General features: G+C 40.7%; 2 protein-coding genes and 1 long non-coding RNA gene across 6 annotated transcripts; 1 reads left to right on the plus strand and 2 right to left on the minus strand.

Moving 5' to 3' along the window:
• Nucleotides 1-30: 30 nt before the first annotated feature.
• On the plus strand, nt 31-13,846 carry mcm9 (minichromosome maintenance 9 homologous recombination repair factor). 4 transcript variants are annotated; one of them, XM_022244108.2, is made up of 18 exons: nt 31-121; nt 693-809; nt 1,956-2,052; nt 2,514-2,655; nt 3,126-3,237; nt 3,713-3,801; nt 4,038-4,214; nt 5,085-5,161; nt 6,002-6,131; nt 6,785-6,835; nt 7,183-7,342; nt 7,831-8,007; nt 8,130-8,209; nt 8,535-8,757; nt 9,338-9,434; nt 10,123-10,306; nt 11,018-11,096; nt 12,006-13,846. In XM_022244108.2, the coding sequence occupies exons 2-18, from the start codon at nt 755-757 to the stop codon at nt 13,622-13,624; spliced, it is 3,549 nt and encodes a 1,182-aa protein (XP_022099800.2). In that variant the 5' UTR covers nt 31-121; nt 693-754; the 3' UTR covers nt 13,625-13,846. The 4 variants fall into 4 exon arrangements, with proteins under 4 accessions (XP_022099800.2, XP_022099796.2, XP_022099794.2 ...); XM_022244104.2 differs by having other exon boundaries at nt 76-450; XM_022244102.2 differs by having other exon boundaries at nt 76-345.
• Nucleotides 5,044-8,049, minus strand: LOC147798385 (uncharacterized). Its single transcript, XR_015426145.1, has 3 exons — nt 7,810-8,049; nt 5,523-5,555; nt 5,044-5,154 (listed from the first exon to the last, which is right to left on the minus strand). It is a non-coding gene; the product is annotated as an uncharacterized LOC147798385 (long non-coding RNA).
• A 2,334-nt stretch (nt 13,847-16,180) lies between the features above and the next one.
• Nucleotides 16,181-21,073, minus strand: LOC110984188 (uncharacterized). Its single transcript, XM_022244109.2, has 4 exons — nt 20,877-21,073; nt 20,536-20,675; nt 19,614-19,707; nt 16,181-19,166 (listed from the first exon to the last, which is right to left on the minus strand). The coding sequence occupies exons 2-4, from the start codon at nt 20,647-20,649 to the stop codon at nt 18,253-18,255; spliced, it is 1,122 nt and encodes a 373-aa protein (XP_022099801.2). The 5' UTR covers nt 20,650-20,675; nt 20,877-21,073; the 3' UTR covers nt 16,181-18,252.
• Between the last annotated feature and the right edge of the window lie 275 nt (nt 21,074-21,348).

Here is a 21,348-nt window from a genome sequence, read left to right on the forward strand (position 1 = left end):
CGACCTCAAGAGTCGAGTCTTTCCGAGCACGGTTTACGCGCGCCTTCTGGCGCCGGCATAGATGGCAGAACAGCCTAGCCTGTACCTGATCATGGAGCGCGCCGTTTGAAGCGTACATAAAGTACAGGACGTCGTTACATAATTACATGTAGCAGCCACGGCCAATGCTGGTCTAGTTTCGCCAGTGCCCTGCTGTGTAGTTGTATCTTTTTCCAATAAAACTGCAGCTGGGCTTACGAATATGATGGCGTTCACCACGAGTTCGTCAAAAGCCTATGGTGACAGAAACAGCCATTGAATGATGTGACATGTTGTGAAGATCAAGGAACAGTTCCTGGCTTTATGGTTATGTGATTTTAATTATAGCCTAACAAACGTTAAATGGTGAGATGAGCATTAGGCATAACACCTCGCGTCAAACCATGGAGGGAGGCCAAAGGAACACAAACTGTAACTAAATAACTGCCACTGTGACACTGAGTGAATATATGACAGTTCTAGTTCCGGATTGGGATCAGTTGATTAATTAAAGTAAACAAGAGTTAGGCCTAGGCTCATAGTCAAGATTAAACATAGCCTAACTAACTAGTCTCAATAACCAAGCCTATTTTAAGATTTCTTTACAACAATTTCAGTGTCTCCATATTTTATTTCTTATTTGTGTTTTCTCTTGTCTACATACTGTAAAAAAGAAAGATGAATTCAGGAGAATTCCCATTGTGCATAGGGAGTTAATCAGATAAAAGCAACAAAAATGTCATGCAGCGTCAGAGTTGAATTCAGCAGTGAAGAAACAGAGGAGCACACAGGTAAAGAAAACAAAAACCTCAAATAACATCTCATTCAACTCTGTCTCTTCCCCTTGAAACTTGATTAAATTGAAACTCTTCAATTTGATCCAGTTTTGCAAAGAACTGTTTTTACTGATTTCCGTATTTCAAACCTCATCTGTGGACTTTATCCGTTGTGCAGCCATTTCTGAGTTGGTTCCATGTAGTTTGGGCAACTAATTAGGTCACCTGATTTGCCCATAGAGTGCTTGCATGGTGCACCATCATGAAGGGAAGGCTATATTTCTCATGTGATATGCACGAGTAACGCTTTCTTCGTTGTCTCTGTCACAGAAGTTTTGTAACAAAAATTGTCCTCCATGATGCGCAGAGTGCAAGCTCTGTATATTGTTATGACATTTGTGATCAAGATGTCTCTATATTTGACCATTGCATTTAAACCTTACCGAGGATTTGCAAGTCTATCATTTGTGTGAAAAACAAACTTAGAGGGCCTCAAAACTCCATTTTCGCACTCATTTTTCTTAGATTTAGAAGGGAAATAATCTGAAGACTGATACCTTCAATTACACTATGTAGGTAAATTGGTCAATGCCTTCACATGTAGACAGCATGGGATGAATTTTGTCCTTCCAGATGGTAACAGGTCCAGGGGTCAGTCCAAACAGGAATCAGGTTGGAAAAGTGGCTCTTTTCACACCTTCCACTTCTGTTGTCCGGGTTCAAATCCCACCTAGGTCAGCACGTGGATTGGGTTTTCAGTCTCTGCCTAACTCCCTTGGCTTCTCTGAAATATTTATCCAAGGTTCCCCCTCCGCCTCTGAAAACTGAACATTTCTTCAGTGCTTAATTGTCACTTCATCCTTTAATACCAGTGGTGAATGTGATGTTGGATGAACAGAAATAAATAAATATACATTGGCCAATAAGTACTCCAGGCAAAGCCAAGAATATAAGATTTTCAGTATACAGTGTCAGGATATAGACTCTGGGGTAAACATGTTCAGAAGACTTTTTAGAAGCCTTTCTGTGAAGTTCATTTCTTCAAACTGTTCAAACAGTGGCAGGGAAAGTGAGCATTCAAACACTAATGGAAAAATTGTAATTCACCCATTATTCTGAATCTGATTGAGGTAAGGTATCTTGTGGATATATCTTTCACAGTGATCCTCCAGTCTTATGTTACAGAGCAACATCGAGATGGCTTGATCAACGTTCTTCTACAAGAGGATGATGGCACCCATTTTCCCATTATTATTGAGTATGTACTCAGTCTTGCCTTGTGCTAAACTGTAAACAAATGTTTGTCCTTTTAAACTCTTTCAATCTTTGAAGTTTCTGAATCTCTATCTTTGATGAGCAATGAACATGTATTTTTGCGTTGGGGAGATGTTAATTATATATAACGGGTTTGCCCTTACCCAACGTATATTAATAAACACTGTATGCTCAGTGCTTGTCCGAGAGCTTGCGAAAAAAACCACCCGAGTAAGCTTGTGAGGTTTTTTTCGCAAGCTCTCGGACAAGCACTGAGCATACAGTGTTTATTAATATACGTTGGGTAAGGGCAAACCCGTTATATATAATGAGCAATGAACAGTAAAGTATTTGGCTAGATTTAGCCAAGTTCTAAGGTTAAGAACTGAAAGGTTGAGATTTCTAAGCACAAGAACTTTGAGAGTAATGGTTGATATATTAGTGTGTTTGTAATTTTGTGTACAGTGCGATGACCTTGTTTGAGTCCAACATGGATCTCAGTGATTTGGTACTGAATAATCCTGTGCATACACTGTCAGTGTTCAATGCAGCGCTACGACGCGCAGCGATGGCGATTTACAGGGAACACCCCCAGAAAGAGGAAATGGTAAGAGAATATCTTTCAAAGATAATAAAAAGAAAGATAAAAAATCAAATTTTGCTCTAAGGGATTTTGTTTAGTTTGCATTGGGCTGGAATAGAATGTTTGCTTTCAATTGGCTTGTGTCATGTGTTAGAACTTCTATTTATTAGAGATTTAAGCTAACGCCATTAGTTTAACTGATTGATTTTAATGTGAATTCAATTTTATTCAGTTTGACTAAGTCCACTGGATAGAGTAAGTCTAACTTCGCACAACATGGAGAGCTGAGTTTTGCATTCTTTGTTGGGGAATGAGACCATTGAATTCCTGTTTGTATGTTGTTGGCATTCAGTCCCTGGTCATGTGGACCAATTTTAACTTTGCATGGTCAAGAATTGAGTTGTTTCTGGCTGCTGTTGGCTTACCATGCATTACTTCCTTTGATTTCCTAATTTCAATTCCCGTTCTCCTTTCCTCCCTGTTTTTTTTTTCAGACAATGAAGATGAACTTACACGCCAGGGTGACTGGACTGCCCGTCTGCCCTGAGCTGATCCGAGACACACTGCCTAAAAATTCTGACATTGGACGGTTTCTGTCAGTCTCCGGTAAGAGTGATGTGTTATGATATGTAGCCAGTCTTGCCATCATACAAACTTTTATAATTTTTTCCTGGTTTGAAACAGCATCATTTAGTTTAAAGCCACAGGGTGATGTTGTCTGAAGCAAGTATCATAATATTGTAGAGCTGCAAGAAAGAACATGACATTAAAAAAGCCATCTTTTTCCAACTTTACCATGGCATTATAACAGGATATTGCTGAAAATAGGAATAGTTAAGAATCATTGTGTGCACCTTTAACTCAATTCTTCCTTTAGACGAAGCTTTCTCAAGTCTCAGCTACAATTTTTTTTTTGCAGCAGAGGTCAAGTCCAATGTGTTGGTTGTAGATGGTACATCCTGAGGGATACTTCTCACATTTCACAGCAAAACTGATCTATGAGGCCTTTGTAACTGTTGTATTTTTCATTGGCTGACACAGCTCATCAGTAAAAAAAAAGTTGCTTTTTTTTTTTACTCAGGAACTGTCATACGAACATCGATGGTAAAAATGCTGGAGTTTGAGAAAGACTTTATGTGCTCAAAATGCAGACATCCTTTCACAGTACAGGTACAACTTTGTTACATTTTTCTCACTCTACCAGGCACCTTTTGGAATCCTTGTCTTTCCTTCCCTTTAAAGTAATATGCTTTTGACTTTGTTAAATTGAAAGCAACTTTAATGGCGCGACTGTAGCCCCCTTCACAGTTGCTAAATTTATGTGATGTGAATAAAATGACACAAACTATCAAAACATGCCGTCCTACAGAAGAGGTTCAGTCACGGAATGGTCTGTTCTTGCGCAGGCATCATTTGAGAAGTACTACAGCGAGTGCAAGCCAGATGCCTGTCCCAACCCGGAAGGGTGCGGCTCCAACAAATTCACCTGTCTCTCCAGCAACAGTGTGGGATCACCGACGAGTTGCCGTGACTACCAAGAGATCAAGATACAGGAACAAGTCCAGAAACTAGCCGTTGGAACAGTATCCTTATCAAAGACAATTACCTGGGAGTGTTGATCACTAGTTAGAGCTTAAAGGATATAAGGCCGTGTCCGAAACAGGCTTCCAGAGCTACGGCTAGGTCTATTGTCTACGCGTCCCCATGCATTTCTAATGGAGTGAAGACCTAGACCTAGCTCTAGACAAGAGATTCGGATGCAGCCTTAGTGGTTTAATTAAACCAAGGAAGGGGTAGAAATTTCACAGAGATAAATGAGAGAAATCGGTTAAGTTGAAGTGCAGAGCAATAAAAATGGTTTGAGAAAACAATAAAATTCCAGCCACAATGTAACTGTGTTTACCACTCATGAAAGAGCTTTATAGTGTTTCAACTTGTACTTGCGTTAGTGCCCGATATCCAATGAAAAGTGGGAAGTACCAAGTTCAAATTTTTTCCAGTTTTTTTGTTTACCTGTACCGTTCCTTTCAAATTCCGAAACAACCTTTCAGAAAACAGTACAAGTTGTCAAAGATCAGTTGCCAAACAAGATGCAATAAAAACACTGTTTTTGGATCTAGAGAATCTGAGAATGCCTCCAGAATATCTCCTGGTCAATTTCATTTCACAGTGCATAATGTGACAGCATAAGTGCAGGGCACTTTGCTTGAAAAACATGCAGTGATAAAATACATCTTGCTTCACGTTTTTGATAGCAAATGCAATTCTTTGAATACTCGGCCACTGGGCTAACAGGTACTCAATTGCCGTTGGCAGCACCCGCGATTTGGTTTTGTTGAAATTTTCATCAGGTAAAAACTGAGTGGTAAAATGTTACAATTTAAAAATTGTTGGCCTACCCACCATGGCAATCTCCAGACTCTTGCAAGCTGATTTCCTTAGCAACGGTGCAGATACCTCGGTCCATGTGGGTGGTGCTTGAAGATGATCTGGTGGACTGCTGCAAGGCGGGGGATGACGTCACTATCAGGTCAGGGAAAAAAACATACAATGTTCAAATTGTGTGGAAACGATCAGAAGTAAGCTATTATGAATCATTTAAATGCGAGGAACTAGCTATCTAGCTATTCACTGCAACCTGCTGACAGGATTCAGACATATTTTAATTCCAAATATGGATTGCCTCAGATGAATAGACAGATGCCACTTAGCCTTGAGGTGTTTTTATATCTATAATGTTACTTCATAGCAGTCAACAGTTGTTTAGGCTAATTGTCTTGACCCTTACCATGTCTGAGTTCTCACACACTCTCTGTAAGTCGCACCGTACCAAGGAGGATAATGTTAAAGACATGATAAAATGGATATCTCAGAGAAAATAATTGACTTACCCAATTTCTGGAGACCTGAAGCGAGATTCAGACCTGTAAAATGAAACAATGTTGTGGATTTACAATATTAATAATAATGATAATATCCAAGCTTTTCTAAGGCGCACAACATCTAAGAGTATCTGCAATTCAAAGGTGCTGATATATTGTCATCCTTGCACATTGGGTTCATATCATCTGAATATTCCTGAAGATGAAACCACCTCACCTCCCTAGGGAGTATACCTGCCAGATGCTGCCATTGCAAACAAGGCACAAATGGCTAAACATAAACGTGTCTGCCTTCGCAGGTACCCATTTACTCCTGGTTGGAGAGAGGGACATAGGGGTTTAAGTGACTTGCCGAAGATCACAACGTGCTGTCACCAGCTGGGTTTAAATCCCCAACCTTACAATCAAAAGCTACAGACCCTAACCACCAGGCCGAATGCCCCCCCCAAGTATTTCCTCTCACTTTTCAGTTTCATTTTGCTTTGAAGTGGCATCGTCTTGCGACGATGGCGACCAGTGAACGTTGACGGCAAATGTGATGTGGAGCTTGTACTGCGAGCCAATCACATTGCAGTGAAGAACGACCAAAGAGGGACAATCACCGTCACTGATGAAATGGTATTGAAATAGAGTGTGAAAGCTCCAAAGACTAAACGCTTTTTACTTCTGGCATTGCCCTTGCAATAAGTGACAAATCAAATGGTAGCTTAACAATATAGTGTGATTTTTGGCAGGGCCACCACTTTACAGGGAGAGCTAGTGATTTGTTGCAGTGAATGCTCTGGAAACACAAACTTCAACAATATGTTTAATGGTGATCTTATTCCGCAACAATGATTGACAAGGTTGCAGGAGAATTGCAAGCGAATTGGAATGCTTTGTTGAGAAACACTGTTATTGGTATTATCATTTTTGAAGACAGAGGAATAACTAAACTTGATTGTAATCTACCTGATCTGAGAATAGAGCTGAAATGAACTGAGGAGCTATTCATGAGGCACTGCTCATTCATAACTTTGGAGTGATGATTAAACAGAAAAAAGAGACATGAAAAATTAAACTGCCTAACAACAATCTGTTGTGGATGTGAGAAAGGAATGAACTATTCTACAGGCAAAATGATGGCAATTTCCAGCCACCGCATACTTTACTGATTTTTGACACTGTCCTCAATATTTATGGAATGCAACCCAAACCCTTCAAGTATATTCAGAAACAAGTTAATGTTTCTGGTTTAAACTCTGCATTGTTGGTTTACATTTTTAAAACAGAGACAAGAATTTGAAGAATTCTGGGAGAAATATAAATATTCACCCTTTACGGTGAGTTCATGTATTTGTTCTGTACAGTCTTTACAGAGTAACCCTCCCTGGTTTCCAGGTGTCAAATGTCCTCTTGGTTTGTTGCCAGTGATACTTTTTGTGACAAATTTTAGCACATCCAGAAATTGCCTACCTAAACTCAATTTTTAGATTCTGTTGATGAGCAGTACCATTTCTATTTTAGTAAACAAAATTACAGAAACTGGGTTATTTGTAAAGCAGGAGGCCGGAAGACGCTTTGAAGTGTTTGACAGTTTCCTCCGCTTAGAGAAAAGCTGTGATATCCAAGACTGGAATTAATTGCAGGGCGGTACAATTATCTTTTTTTTTCCCTCCACTCTTTGCAGGGTCGTAATGTGATCCTAGCCAGCCTCTGCCCTCAGGTCTACGGTCTGTATGTCATCAAGCTTGCTGTTGCCATGGTGCTGGCAGGAGGCGTGGCTTATTCGCACCAATCAGGGACCAGAACGCGGGGGGAGTCCCATCTGTTGCTTGTAGGGGATCCAGGTGAGAGAGGAGACCAAAACTGAAACAATTTGTTATTCCAAGGTTGCCCTGGATGTGACTCAGTAGGGGTGTATCAAACAATACTTGGATGCATCGATAATCTTAATACAAGAATGCTGTAATAACAAAATTGGGTATTTGGAATTTGGCTGTAAATTAATGTTATTCCAAATAATTTGTTCCAAATGCAACATGCCAGTAAAAGAACAGTAAAACTGCTAGTAACAATAACCATTCCCAACATGTAGGTGCACTCACGTGTTGTTTGCTTGGAGGGAAAAATACTTGTTTACATACTGTGAGTTCTGAGTGTATTGATTTTGATAACATGCAGGACGGAATACAAATGCTGTATTAAAAACAAGAAAGTCTGAGCTTTTCATGGTTTTATTCATGACATGCTTCACCATGCTAGGCAGCACTTGAGTAATATAATATACATGTAATTCATGTTAGCTGTGACTTACCTTCCATTTGCATCGACACAGGGACTGGGAAGTCTCAGTTTCTCAAGTACGCAGCCAAGGTTGTCCCAAGGTCCGTCCTGACCACAGGCATTGGTTCCACCAGTGCTGGTTTGACCGTGTCAGCTGTACGGGACTCTGGAGAGTGGCAGCTTGAAGCTGGGGCACTGGTGCTAGCTGACGGGGGAATATGTTGCATCGGTAAAGATTAGGGTTACAGTTTTGGTGTTAGTCATTGTTTTATTCATGGTACACGTATTCATCACACCGTGCTATCTCTCCCGATGTTACGTGTAATGACTTTTGTTCATGCATGTTTGCAGATGAATTCAACAGTATCCGAGAGCATGACAGAGCTAGTATACATGAAGCCATGGAGCAACAAACAATCAGCGTTGCTAAGGTAAGAAAATCCACATGCTGGGGGGTTCTATGTGGGGTTTGTATTCACATATCATACAGAGTTGTAATAGATGCAGATATTGTATAAAGGCTGAGGAAATAAAATAGGCAGCACTGAAATTATGTACTTGTACATTTTTGTATACATAATTGTATTCATGCTCAACAAAATGAAAGTGCAACTGCAAATTTTTTCTTCCGTTTTACATGTTCAATTGATTTGAAAAAATCAAATGTAAATTTAACTGATCTAAAAATGAATGTAACAAGACCAACTTCAGGCATCCCATTTTAACGTCAGTCTCTTTTTACCTCCTTAATCACAGGCTGGACTGGTCTGTAAGCTGAACACGCGCACTACAATCCTGGCTGCGACCAATCCCAAAGGGCACTACGACCCCAACGAGTCGATCAGCGTCAATGTTGCCCTGGCCAGCCCGCTACTGTCCAGGTTTGACCTGGTGCTGGTGCTGCTGGACTCTCAGAATGACGAGTGGGACAAGATCGTTTCCTCCTTCATCCTGGAGGGAAAATCCCCCGGGCCGCAAGGTATCTTTCCTGGCATTGAGGCTCTCCACCCAGGAGTAAGTGGGTACCTGTGAGGGCAGATGTGGTTATTATGTTTAGCTGTTTTTGTCTGATTAACTCCCCTCAAGGAGCTGAGATAGTACCAAGAATGTTTCAGATATGTTGAGCCCAATGTGAAGGGATAGTTGTAACATCGGCACCTTTGAATCCCAGATACTGTAAGTTAATATGTGCCCTTTAAATGTCTTCCAGTTGACTTTGTCAAGATCTTGCAAGAATGTGGGAATCCTGGGTATTTTCCGCAGAGCTTGCAGTGTGTGCAGCATCTTTTACAGATGAGTTCTCTGATCGTGTCTTGCTAGTTCCCTGCAATAAGCTGGTCTTGCAACACAAACAAAAAAGCACCGTTTCACATGTGTTCCATATTATCAGAGACTCAATTCAAAATACAATTAATAGGGTAGCGCTGTTTAATGATGAAATAACACCATTAGCTTAGGCACAGGTCAGACAAGTGGTGCCAGAATGACCTCGGGGGAAATATGTGCTGAAATTGGATTTCAAACTTGGAGTCAGAGAATAGAGACTGTCTTCCCCTCAGGAACCTCTCAGGATTGTCTGTGGAGCATGGAAAAGATGCAGTCCTACCTCTGCCTCATCAAGACCATCAATCCCACCCTGTCTCCTGATGCCAACAAGTAAGTTAGTCATCGTCCTTACTATCTTGCACCATGCAAACTACGCATCGTAATTTAAACTGCTGTATCAAGGCATACATAATTTATACATGAATAGATATACCTAGTTCTGTTTTTTTAATGTCCATTTGAACTGAAGGTTGGGTATTCAAACAGTATGGTGTGGGGGTGCTACAGCAATGATATCTTTTTGAGGCATGACCCCAACCTAGTAGCTTTATGGCTGTTCAAATGGAGAATTGACTATGATGAGAAGTTTTATTTCAATTTTCCATCACCCTTACACCATTTCACGGAGAGTTACATACACCTGTGCGGTTTTCACTCGAGATGCATAATTTTTTTCCTCCTTACATGCTGGTGCATGGTATCATTAGTGCACCTATGGGGCTCTTTTTAGCCGCCCTCACAACCATCAGAGGTCATGGTGTTTGTGTTCTTGAGCAAGACATGTGGCAGCAATTGCCTCATTGCAATTGGGTGCGTACATTGCAAGGTACCTGCGAGGATGGATAATAGACTGTGGTCATGCCGCAGGAATGCATTAGATCTAATGACCTGTTGAATAAGGGTAACGTCTGTGAAGTGCTATGGTGAATTTGTTTTTAAAAGCACTTTATTAGTGTAAAAATTTGAATAGATCATACAAGAGTACCAACTGTTAACACTGTATGCAATCACTGACCAGGGTTTTGTCAAGGTACTACCAAGCCCAGCGTCAGGCAGACCAGCGGAATGCAGCCAGGACCACCATTCGCCTCTTGGAGAGCACTGTTCGGCTGTCGCAGGCCCATGCCCGTCTCATGTGCCACGATAGCGTCTTGGTGCAAGATGCGGTGGCTGCAGTCAGCGTGATGGAATCCACCATGCAGGTTTGGCTTCACTGGAAATGTCCAATGGGCCCATGCACTGATGATGCCGCACATTGTTCACATGTCCACTTTCCTCCTGGAGTGAGGCGGGGACATCGGATCTGAATTTTTACAAGAAGGTGTTCATGTGCACAAAGTAGGCTTGCAGTACTCAGTACTACAAAATACTAAGCAGTGGTCTGAGCCTGCAGAACCTACATGCAGTGCTACAAATGATGACTTCTGGCTGGGGCACCCCCCATTGTTACTTGTACAGAGAACAATCAAGTCATGTTTGTGCCATAGCACTGTATGGTACATTGTCTTATCTATTTTATCTTATGGCTTCAGAGAACAATAAAGTCATGTCCTCTTACAAGCGACAGCAATGAATACTACATTTTACTACTAAGTAGTTTGTAGTATTTGAGGCTGTTAGGGTTAAATTAATGTAGATCGATCTGTGTGATTAAAGACACTGACTTCATGTCTAAACTGCAAATTGAGTATCAGAAATGTGTTTGTTAATCCAGGATGTCCATGTTTTTAATCGTCTTCAAAAGTTTTCTTGATATATGTTCCAGCTCACTGTCACTCCTCATCATGCCCAGGTTTTAGCATGTACGCCCCAAAACTCAGCTTTGACTGGAGCAAAAGACAGCCTTTTATCTTTTCTCTTCGGTTGTCAAGGATTGGAAACTTATGCTTGCTTTTGGCCTCTTGCTTTTACAGGGAGCTGCCTTGTTAGGAGGGGTCAATGCCCTTCACACCTCTTTCCCTGAAGATGCGGAGATGGAATACCAAACACAAGGTGAAGTGTTAGCAAGAAATGGCACTGTCCCAGCAGTTAATTTCGTGAGACCTAGCGTAACATTGCACCATGCCTAAGCCTTACACCACAAATTGGTGACATAGCCGTGCAGTGTACTTGCAGTTGATTTCATGGAAAGTTGCTTAGTTACACAGCAATTTTATTATATTATGAGGACAATCACAGCTCTTTCTACAGCTCTTTATTTTCAATATCACAGCAGTCATCAAACAGTTGTTGAATTAGCTCTGCCCGTCATTTTTCAGAAACTTTCATCTGTTTTGATCAGAACAGGATAGAAAATCTCAAATTCTCTCACAGCCAAACATCTTCACTACTAACAAAACAAAGTTGTACATTTCTCATGTCCATGCAGAGCTTGTTAAGTTGAGCAAGAATGATTCTTAATTGAACATGATTAGTCAGTAAAATTATTCATTTCTGATTTGTTTGATGGAACTTATGCAATCTTAAATAATTGTGTAAGTTTGTTATAATTTGTTGTGCAAGTCATGGACTTCAGCAGCTTAACTTTTGTGAAATGTCCTAATTTGTTGCATAACTCGAGCAAGAAAATGTGGTGTAAATAAAGTTACCCCATTGCTTAAAGTTTGTTGAAATCAGCTGAAACAAAGGGATTCTGATTTACAATTTTGCCATGAAATACTTAACTGTGAATTTTCAATGAATGATGAAAAGTTTTCTTTTCTTGTGAATCTTTTTTTCTTGTATGTTGTCCAAAACCTTAGATGGAACTTTTGTCTTGCAGGGATGACCATTCTGCCCTAAAAACATAAATTTTAAACTGAAATTTGCAGCCAAGATTACCAGCAGTATCACTGCTTAAAGTAGCTTACCTGTAAATTTTTCCAGTGTTTAATGACTGTCGTCCTTTCCCCCCAAATTTAGCTGAATTGATTCTGTCCCATCTTGGGCTTCAAGATGTACTGCAGACTGAGCTTCAACGTCTCCAAGACCTGGACAAAGAACGCTCACTCTTAGAGGACCCTCAAGCCACAGCCCAGATGACTAGTGGTGCTGACTTTACCCTACCCACAGAGACAGCAGAGGTCAGTAGACTGGATGGATCTGTTGATCTATTTAGTCAAAGTGTTGCTGGAAACGAATCCACAACTTCATCTAGTCAAGTGTTACCCAAGGGCCCCAGTACAGTGGTAAGAACAGACCATGGTGTGTCGGCTTGTGGAAGAGTGGGGAAGACCAGCACATCATCGACAAATGTTGTTGAGGAGACTAATAGATTCACAAGAAAATGCAGTGAAGAGACAAGTCCATCAGCAGGTAGTACAACCAGAGAAACTAGTGGATCAACTAGGCAGACTGTGGAAGAGAGCAGCAGGTCAACAAAGAAATCAGTGGAAAAGACCAGCATGTCAACAAGGAAATCAGTGGAAGAAACTGTTGGATCAGAAAATTGTATAGAAAGACAGGCAAAGTCTCCAACTGATAAAAGTAGTGGATCAAGTGTGGAACCAGTTGGGCCAAAGAGATCACCAACTGAGATTTGTAATAAAGTACAGCGTGGAGAAAGGACTGATAGTGTCAAAGGTCATAGGTCATTCAGAGCCAGCTCCATAGTTTTATGCGAATCACGCTCGCATCCTGTTGAGAAAATAAAAGAAACTGTGCTTGTTAGGCAAAGCAGTTCCCGTGATAAATCTGCGTCTGGAAATGGACTAGATCCTCAACTGCTTACAGATGAGGATGGGGACGTTGTCATGGCCTCCCTATCCCAGCATTCCCCAGCACCCCACAGAGGTCCGACTGTACTGGAGAGCACACGCATTGACTCTAGTGGCAGCCCCCCAAAAAATCTGTTCGCACTCGATGAGGATCTCGATGGTCTCATCTCAACACCAGATGTTCTGAAAGAGAGCAAAATCACAGAGGCTGGTGTTCCCTCACAGGTCAGAACAATGTTGGACAAATTTCAAAGGAAGCCAGCAATGCGTATGGTCATTGAAAGGCAGTCACGTGAAGCAACTGAGAACAAGAATCCTCAAAGTGCCAAGATCTCAAAGCGAAAGTTGAGTTCAGGGGAAGAAATGTCTGCCAAAACGAATCAACACAAAAATGCCGAAAGCAAGAGGATGAGATGTGATGACAAGAATCGGCCAAAGGGGTCCCATAGTTTGTGCCCGTCCGTGGAGACGTCCGAATCACCTGATGGAGTGAAACATCTTAACTTATCAGCCACCCCTGGCAAGGTTGCTTCCTCAACCTTGTCCAAGCTGAGTAGATTTACATTTCCCTCCCCCCAAAACAACCAAGACTCTTCCAACAGTAATGAGCACCAGGAAACAACAAATCCTAAGGCTTGCCCCAAGTCCGATAAAGACACATCCAAGGATCAAAGTTCCAAATTAACTGCCGAAGCCAGGAGTCCAGTGTTGAAAGTGGACGAGACAAATGGTAAGCAACCGAAGACTGGATTGGGGAATGATAGTCTGTTCACCACAGGAGAAAGTCTGGACCAGATTGATCTGGATCTCGATTTTGGAAAGTAGTTTTACTGAAAGAAGACACAAAGTAGATGTATATCACACATTGTCAAAGACTTTCATCTAAAATGACAATATCCTAGTTTTCCATTAAGTAATTCCATAAAAATTGTTTAACGAGCTTTGATTGTACCCCTTTAGCTTGATATTTTTCTACTGAATAATTGTGTTGAATTCATTTATTTTTTTAACTGAAAATCAAACTCGACATTAAATACAAATGCTACAGATGTGTAGAATGATTCTGACATGTCATTCAGTGTATAGTTTGAAGCATGCAAAATCATTTATATCAAGACATGACACACGAACACATAATGTAAGTACATCATTTGTCAAGTGGGAGACGTTTTCATTGGCCATTTGTTGGATTTCTTGCTTCATTTAGATGCAACACGTTCAATATTGTTCACAGTGGCTTATCTTTCTGGAGGAAATTAAATGGTTTTCGATATCGTTTTTTAACTTTAGAAAAGACCGACCCTTAAACATTAGATCACACTAGCAATTTAGTTTTAGTTTACAATTTTACTGAGCCAAAACAAGTCTTGTTAAATATAAATATTAATAGACTGATATTGTGCCCACTAAGCCATGTGACCTATAGTGGATATTAGCCATCAGCAAACATGGGGTGTAATCCCTTAGCAAAGAGCATCATAGGTGTAAGTTACCAAACATAAAGCTAGGGTTACTCGGACTACTAATGTGCTGAATACTATTATATTGAAACCGGCTTCATTTTTGGTAAACAACACTCAAAACACACTTAGCTGTGGGAGGATGCCAGGTTTGTTGATGTTTGATACCTACTGTAGGTCACATGACTTGGGGGCAGAATCGGTTAATTGCTTTTCAGTTTTGATTTGGAAAAAATTTACCACGCATCATGGCTAACTTGTCAAAATTGGTTACATCTTTTGATAATTGTATAAAAGTTTTATACAGCGATTCCAAAAATTACATTCTTTTAAATAAAAACTTTCTGAACAAACATTAATTGAAACGAAACAAAACCAAATAACAAAGATTTGGTGGCCCGCAAATACTGTTTGTAATTTCCGAGTACAATTACCGTATACATGTAATACAGGCATGCAACTTTTCCTCGGATCAGCTGATTTCCTCATTTTTCACTTCACACTCCTGCCATTGAAACTTGAACAAACTCTGCAAATAGCCTAGCGAGGATAGGAATATCCTCGTTTTTGTCAAAGTCCAAGTTGCATGCCTGGTAATACAAGATTGTTCGTACACTACTTTTTCCTGTTTGATTTTTAGCAAACAGAGCTCTTAAGTTTTCAGTGCACAGAGTTAGTCTCATATAGTGGCACTCTGTGTTAGGAAGATACTTAGCTGACGAGGGCAGGAATATGTAAGTACTCTTCCAAGAAAAACTTCAACAAAATTAACAAGGCCCACGTTTAAATTATAATATACAACCTTGTCTTTATTCCACACACAACAAGGGACTGTCAAATATAAAAAAACGGTGAGAGTGGCTTGCAAGTTATTGTATTGAAAACTTGGAGCATAGTTATTGATTGCAGAATTTTTTTAGGGAAAAAAATCATAAAATCAACCCTTTAAATTTGTTGCAAAACGATTCCCACCAGTTGTGTGTTGAGTGCGTATTGTAACATTTCAACCAATTTAAAGGGCAGCAGTGATTTGTTTCTCAGACAATTTTTCTGCAACTTTATTCCCTTGTTTAAATTGATTTACGAAAACTATTTGAAATCCATTTTAGTTTAAATTTATTAAAAAATGCATTTTTTTAAACAGTCAAACTTGCTAATACTTTCCTTGCCAACTGAGGTTGCTGTTGCTGTGATATCATCCATGGAAGACGCGGTTCAGTGCATTGGCTTTTCTGTTCAAATTGCAAACCCAGAATTCATTCACTAAAAACATTTCTGAGATGGGGGTTACTTGCTCGCTTGCTAATTGCTGTGTATTTTCACAACAATGTATCACCAAAGCAAAGGGAATTTAGGCCAGCAAAACCTATTAAAAAAAACATTTTGTGCACAAACCAATGTAACCTTTAGGTTTCTTCCCGTGATGACACCACAGGCTTTTCTTATGAATATGGAATTACTCAGCATAAAAGCAAAAAAAAAAAAGGTGGCATGATCAGGGGAAACAAATTGAAAACGAAGATAACTGAGACACAAAAGTGCATTCTGGGGGTTTAATTGCATTTTTACATGCATTTCAGAACCCCCTTTCATTAGGGAGAAGCAGAAAGAAACTAGTCTTCTTTGTAGCGTTAATAATAATTTAATAAAAGATAGATATTGAACGCATCCCTTCACTTTAGATATCAAATTGACATAAGTTTAAAACAATCTAGGATGGTCATCTCGTTTCAAGGAGTAATCGACTTTGAGCCAAAGAAAACCAGACTGTCAAAGTTCACCTTTTGATTCGGCATTGATCTGAATTGTTTCGTAACCTCGGCAACGACACAGTGTCCCGTGTGGAATAATCCGGAAGCACATGGTAAAGCCCCAATAAGCAAGTTGTTTGCCAAGAAACTTTGAGAAACGACCCTTGTGTCTGATTGTTATACATGTACATGCCGGAGTGTCAAGTAGCGTTCAATTTTGAGAGAAAAGTTGAGCCAGACATTTACTAGAAATGCACAGTCATTTTCAGAAGCGACGTTCCCCAAGACTAAACCCAGTTCCTTTATAGAACTGGTAAACGAAGACAAGACTACCCAATGAACAAGTCTTAAATTTTTGAAATAATAAATAATTGTATCTGAAATAATGAACAATTCTTATTTTTTCAGATTTGTCAAGAGTTATCCTTTACTCGAAAGTAGATGTAAAAATGCCGAAAAGGCAATCTTCAAGGCCAGTTATACATGTACTTGGCGCGAAAACGAAGCGAATTTGTGACGCCCGCTTTATTGCACAGGAATTTACGCAAACGTAACGGCACGGACAGGCGAAGGTGATGAAGCAAATTGGACTTCGCGACGAATTGGCAACATACCGATACAGAAACGTATAAGGGCAACATGTAAAAATGTTTTTGAGTTACTGTCTCGCGGCGAGTTGAATTGTTGAATGAGTATCTCGCCGCGGCGAGTTATACGACCTTACCGCGGCGTGAAATTGAAATCCTGCCACGCCAAGTTTCATAAATCCTATTTGGCGTTCTCAGTTGTATAATCAGGGTGGATTGCAGTGAAATTGGGTTTCAGATTACTTTAAGCGAAGCTTGATTCAGCAAAGCTGGATTTCTAACACAAAAGAAAACTAAAGAAATTTTGGGGGTATGGATTTCCATATTTTGAAGTGGGTAGACTACTTCGACTCCCTGGTAGATTACCCAATGAAAGGATTACGATGCCTTTTCATTTATACTTAAATAATCGTAGGCTATTTGCATAAGCGCCGCGAGGGGGACCCTGAAAAGAAGGGTGGAAAAAAGAAAACAGCCAAAGAAATGACAATTAAAAATGAAATAGAATGAAATTATTTGCTTGAGAAGAAAGAAAATCGACCCGGTCCCCCCCCCCAGTTAAATGTTGTTGTTTGCCCCCTCCGTCAAAAAATTCTGGCGATGCGCGCCCATGTATATTTTAGCCAATATGTGTTGCCATTTCAGACCAAACCTCGATGTTGCTATCATCTTAACATTAAAATTTGCAATGATTTAGCCTCAACAGGCAAAAAGAAAAATGAAGTGAAGGTGAAAGGGAAACTAACACTCACTTTTTTCATCAACTGGATTGAAATCCCCGCGCCCTTTGACCTCACATCCATGCGTTCACTCGTCACAATCCGCCCACACAGCGCAGAGCGCTGGAAAGGGCAAATACGTAACGTATTTGTTTTTATCAAGAGCTTACTGGATGGAGCTTAACATTTGAACACTGGTCGACACTTCTGGCCCAGTGCGCATGACACCATGCACTTATACTATATTTGGGGATTAGGGCACTAGGTAATTTAAAATGCTTTGAGCGTCTAAAGCTGTGAGGTACTTCACGCGTAGCGTTTGTAAAAGTAGGCCTACTGTTTTTCATCTCCATTTTAAGTTATACAAATTTCGACTGATGAGAGTTCAAATGTAACTTTCAAGTCCGCTTGCTTCTGTTTGGCACTTGGAAACTGTAGGGAGGAATTAAAACCAGTCTTCCCCTCATCTGAATGTGGAAATTCTTATATAAAAAAAATCTTTTGTTTTCTTCTGTGTTTGAAAACAAGCTTTGTTGAAATGCAATATAAATCTCCTTTTGTTCCAATTAGCAATCTAAAACCAAATCTCACTGCATTTCACCCTAAAGATACATTTGAAAATGATACATGTGCTGTGAATAGGACTTATGAAACTATATTGAAATATTCGCTGCGGCGGGATATCAATTTGACGCCGCGGTAAGATCGTGTAACTCGCCGCGGCAAGGTAGACATTCAACAATGTAAGTCGCCGCGGCGAGATAGTTATTCGACAAAAAGTTTGCAAGTTGCCCTTATATGCTTCCGTATAAGCAGCAAAATGAATCGGCCTTTACAAATTCGCAAAAGTTGGACCCATTTCAACTTCTGTATACGAAACTGCTGAATACGAAAATCTGAGGGCGATGCTGTGCCAAATGTTGTTTTGAAATTAGACTATTTATTTACTAGCCACAGCTTGCAGTTTTCAAAAACATACTTTTTGTTCGCATGATCAGGAATAAATGCTGCATGAAAAACTGCCGTTTTGCGGTCGACTTTTTTGCACACTCTGTTGTCCCAATCGCAGAATGTCTTGCAAGTCGGGAAACTATGAAAACTCAGAGACCTCACCTTGAGATCAGGACTTATCTTGGACGAGGTGATGTAGTTCAGGACATCCTGGTCATACCGCACCTTGGGCTGGGTCTCTAGGACCCAGACCCATAGTCGAAGGAAGTACTCAGTCCGGTTGGTCGGCCGGTAGAAACCAACCCCGGCGTTGAAAACTCGACGATAATCCCTCATGAACGCGACATCGTACTGGTCGCCGCTGAAATAAGGAAAGGGGTCGTTGAACCAAAAGGTGTCCGAGTCGCAGAAAAACACCTCGAAACCCTGTTGGATAAACTCCAGCACGTAGCTCGGCCTGCGATTGACAAGTTTGGTGTAGTTGGCTGTGCCGTAGTTCAGAGCCTCTTTGGGGGTGTCCACGGCATTCGGTGGCTTCATGACGTGAAGACCGTAGCTGTGGTTGAGCAGGACCTCGTAAGCCATTGCATCCTCGGCTATCACGACCACTTCTGGATGGATGCCAACTTGCTGGATGCTCATCAGCATGTTTTCGGTGAAGTCCAGGAATCCCGTGTTAGTCGTGGTTAGGACAATTTTCCGCAAGAGCAGTGACTTCGCCAAAAGTCGCACCTTGGCCGTAAATGACGGGTCAGTAAATAACGGAGCAGTGGCAGCCATCGAATTGTCATGAGGCAGACTCTTCGGGGCCTCGGTCACCGATCTCGTAACAAGATCTAGGGTGTCCGGCAGTTCCCCTTCGTTCACATCGATTGGTGCGCTTTTCAACCACAAACAGACTGTAAGGAAAAAAGAATTCATGATATGAAAAACTAAACAGAAAAACAAACAAATTAAAGCAGAAAAGGGAATTTGTTCCATAAATGAGCACACCCTTTTAACACACGACGGAAACTCGGACCCATGAGCACCCAATAATTACAAACAAGACCAGACCAACATCACTGTGATTGACGAAAGCTTACCAAAATGACCGGGGAATTTGCGAATTGGTGATTATACCCGTTTATGTAAGAGTTCCATTTACGGACATCACTCATTTTCCCTTGCAGAAGTTTAGTAGCCATCAGAGAGTGATACAACATGTTCTAAAAAGTCAAATATAGCATGAAAATGTTGGACCACTTATTTACGAAACACTTTAGAATTTTTCATCTGGTAGGGTTTGTGCACAAGTTGTCAAGTGATGTCCTGATACAGAGCGCTTTCCCTGGTTTATAACTTACCACTTGCAAACGTGACTAAAAGGAGCATTCCAAGAGCAAGACGGCTAAACGATCTTGCTGTCAAAAACCTCTCAAAGGAGCCGCAAAGCCACAGCTGAAATAAAACAGATGGTTTTGTTTGTGTTCAAGTTGAAAGCTCCTAAAAGTGACCATCCCAAACTAGTACAGAAAACTTGAAGTGTAGGAAGTACTAGTCGGAAATTGTAGCATTAGGCTAGCCCAAACTGTAGTATGGATCTTGCTGAATAACTTACTCGTTACTTGTCCTCTTGAATACTTCACTTGGAAGTCTCACCAAGAGGCTTGGGGAGTGGCTTAATTTTAAATTAACGAGTGAAATCTGTGGTGATTAAGGGCATCAATGATATCCCGTGGGAATCTGGTCTATTTTCTAATCATCCATTATCCTAATCAATCCTGCACATTCTTCCAAAACCTCCCGTTTCGAAGGACAAGGGCTAATCCATCCACTCCATAATTCAAATACGGTCGGAACCACTGTGGAAGTTACAGATGCACTGTGTTTATTGTGGCCACAAATCGCCTTCGGCCGTTCCACCGTACACGTACACAACTCCAAAAAAAAATTGACTTTTCCCTGAAACTGGCCATTTTGAGAGAAATGTGCATTTGATGTTTTGAAACATTTTTTTATTTTTTTTATCCCAATGAAAAGACCATTTGGAAAAAAAATGAAAGAATTAGACCACACTCATTGCTTGGAACAAAATTACAAGTTAAGAAAAAAGTGGTCCTTAACTTTGTTGAGTAGTATATTTCGCTGTGCCGCTTGGGCCACCTATGACCCTAGCCAGGGTCACTAACTTCCCTGTAACGGGTATGAAAGATCGATTCATTCACCTCATTCCCTTTACATTTTACCACGTGGACGCATAGGCAATTTAGTCGTACGCATACTCACCATTCCGGGAAGAAATACCTCGACCTGTCGCGACCTGTAGTAACTGGACAGAGCCTCACACCGTCTGAGTGTCGTATTTCTCAGCCATCGTTTTGAGCGAAGAGATGTATGCATGTTAACGACAGTTTTTCTTTATCTTTCTGGGAAAACATTGACACGAATTTGTAGAATTACAGCGGAACGAGTTGATGTTGTCGAAAAGGCAAACAATTCCGCCCGAAGGAACTCATCCGTTAAACCAGGGCTTTTTCAATCAGAGCCTCTAAGGTAAAACATAATTCATAAATGTTTACAATCAATATAAATAGTTTTCAGCGATGTAAATAAAGTCTACTACTTACAGCTAAGAGGGAGAACACTTTAGTCTGGCAAATGAAAACGGCGACACCGAAAAAAGAGAGAGACTTGGTCTAACCACGAGCTAGGTGTTGACTTCGACCAACGCCCTAATGGCTTCAGCGCAGGTGGCCTCATGCACCCTGCAGTTCACCCGACTCGAAGAGGGCGGTAAATTTAAATAATAATCAGGCACGCGGTTCCAAAATGCTTTGCATTCGTGCAACCATGAGTAAAGTGCACCACGAGTGAGGAATAGTCAGATACCTGAATCTGAAGTGTGCTGCAAAAAGCCCCACTTTATCAAGTCTTCCTATACTGCCAGCATATACATAATAGACACAAGTTGTATTTTTTTGCGAAAGAAAATGTTACGCTCTACACTGTTTGTATTTCACGACTAGCAAACATTGTAAGAGTAACGGCCTACACCAATTGGGGACAAAATCGGGTTTCTTTTTGATGGGCGTGTTTCTC

This window comes from Acanthaster planci, linkage group LG08, assembly GCF_054643075.1.
Source record: "Acanthaster planci isolate LZ-2023a linkage group LG08, COTS_SCS, whole genome shotgun sequence".
NCBI classification, from domain to species: domain Eukaryota; kingdom Metazoa; phylum Echinodermata; class Asteroidea; order Valvatida; family Acanthasteridae; genus Acanthaster; species Acanthaster planci.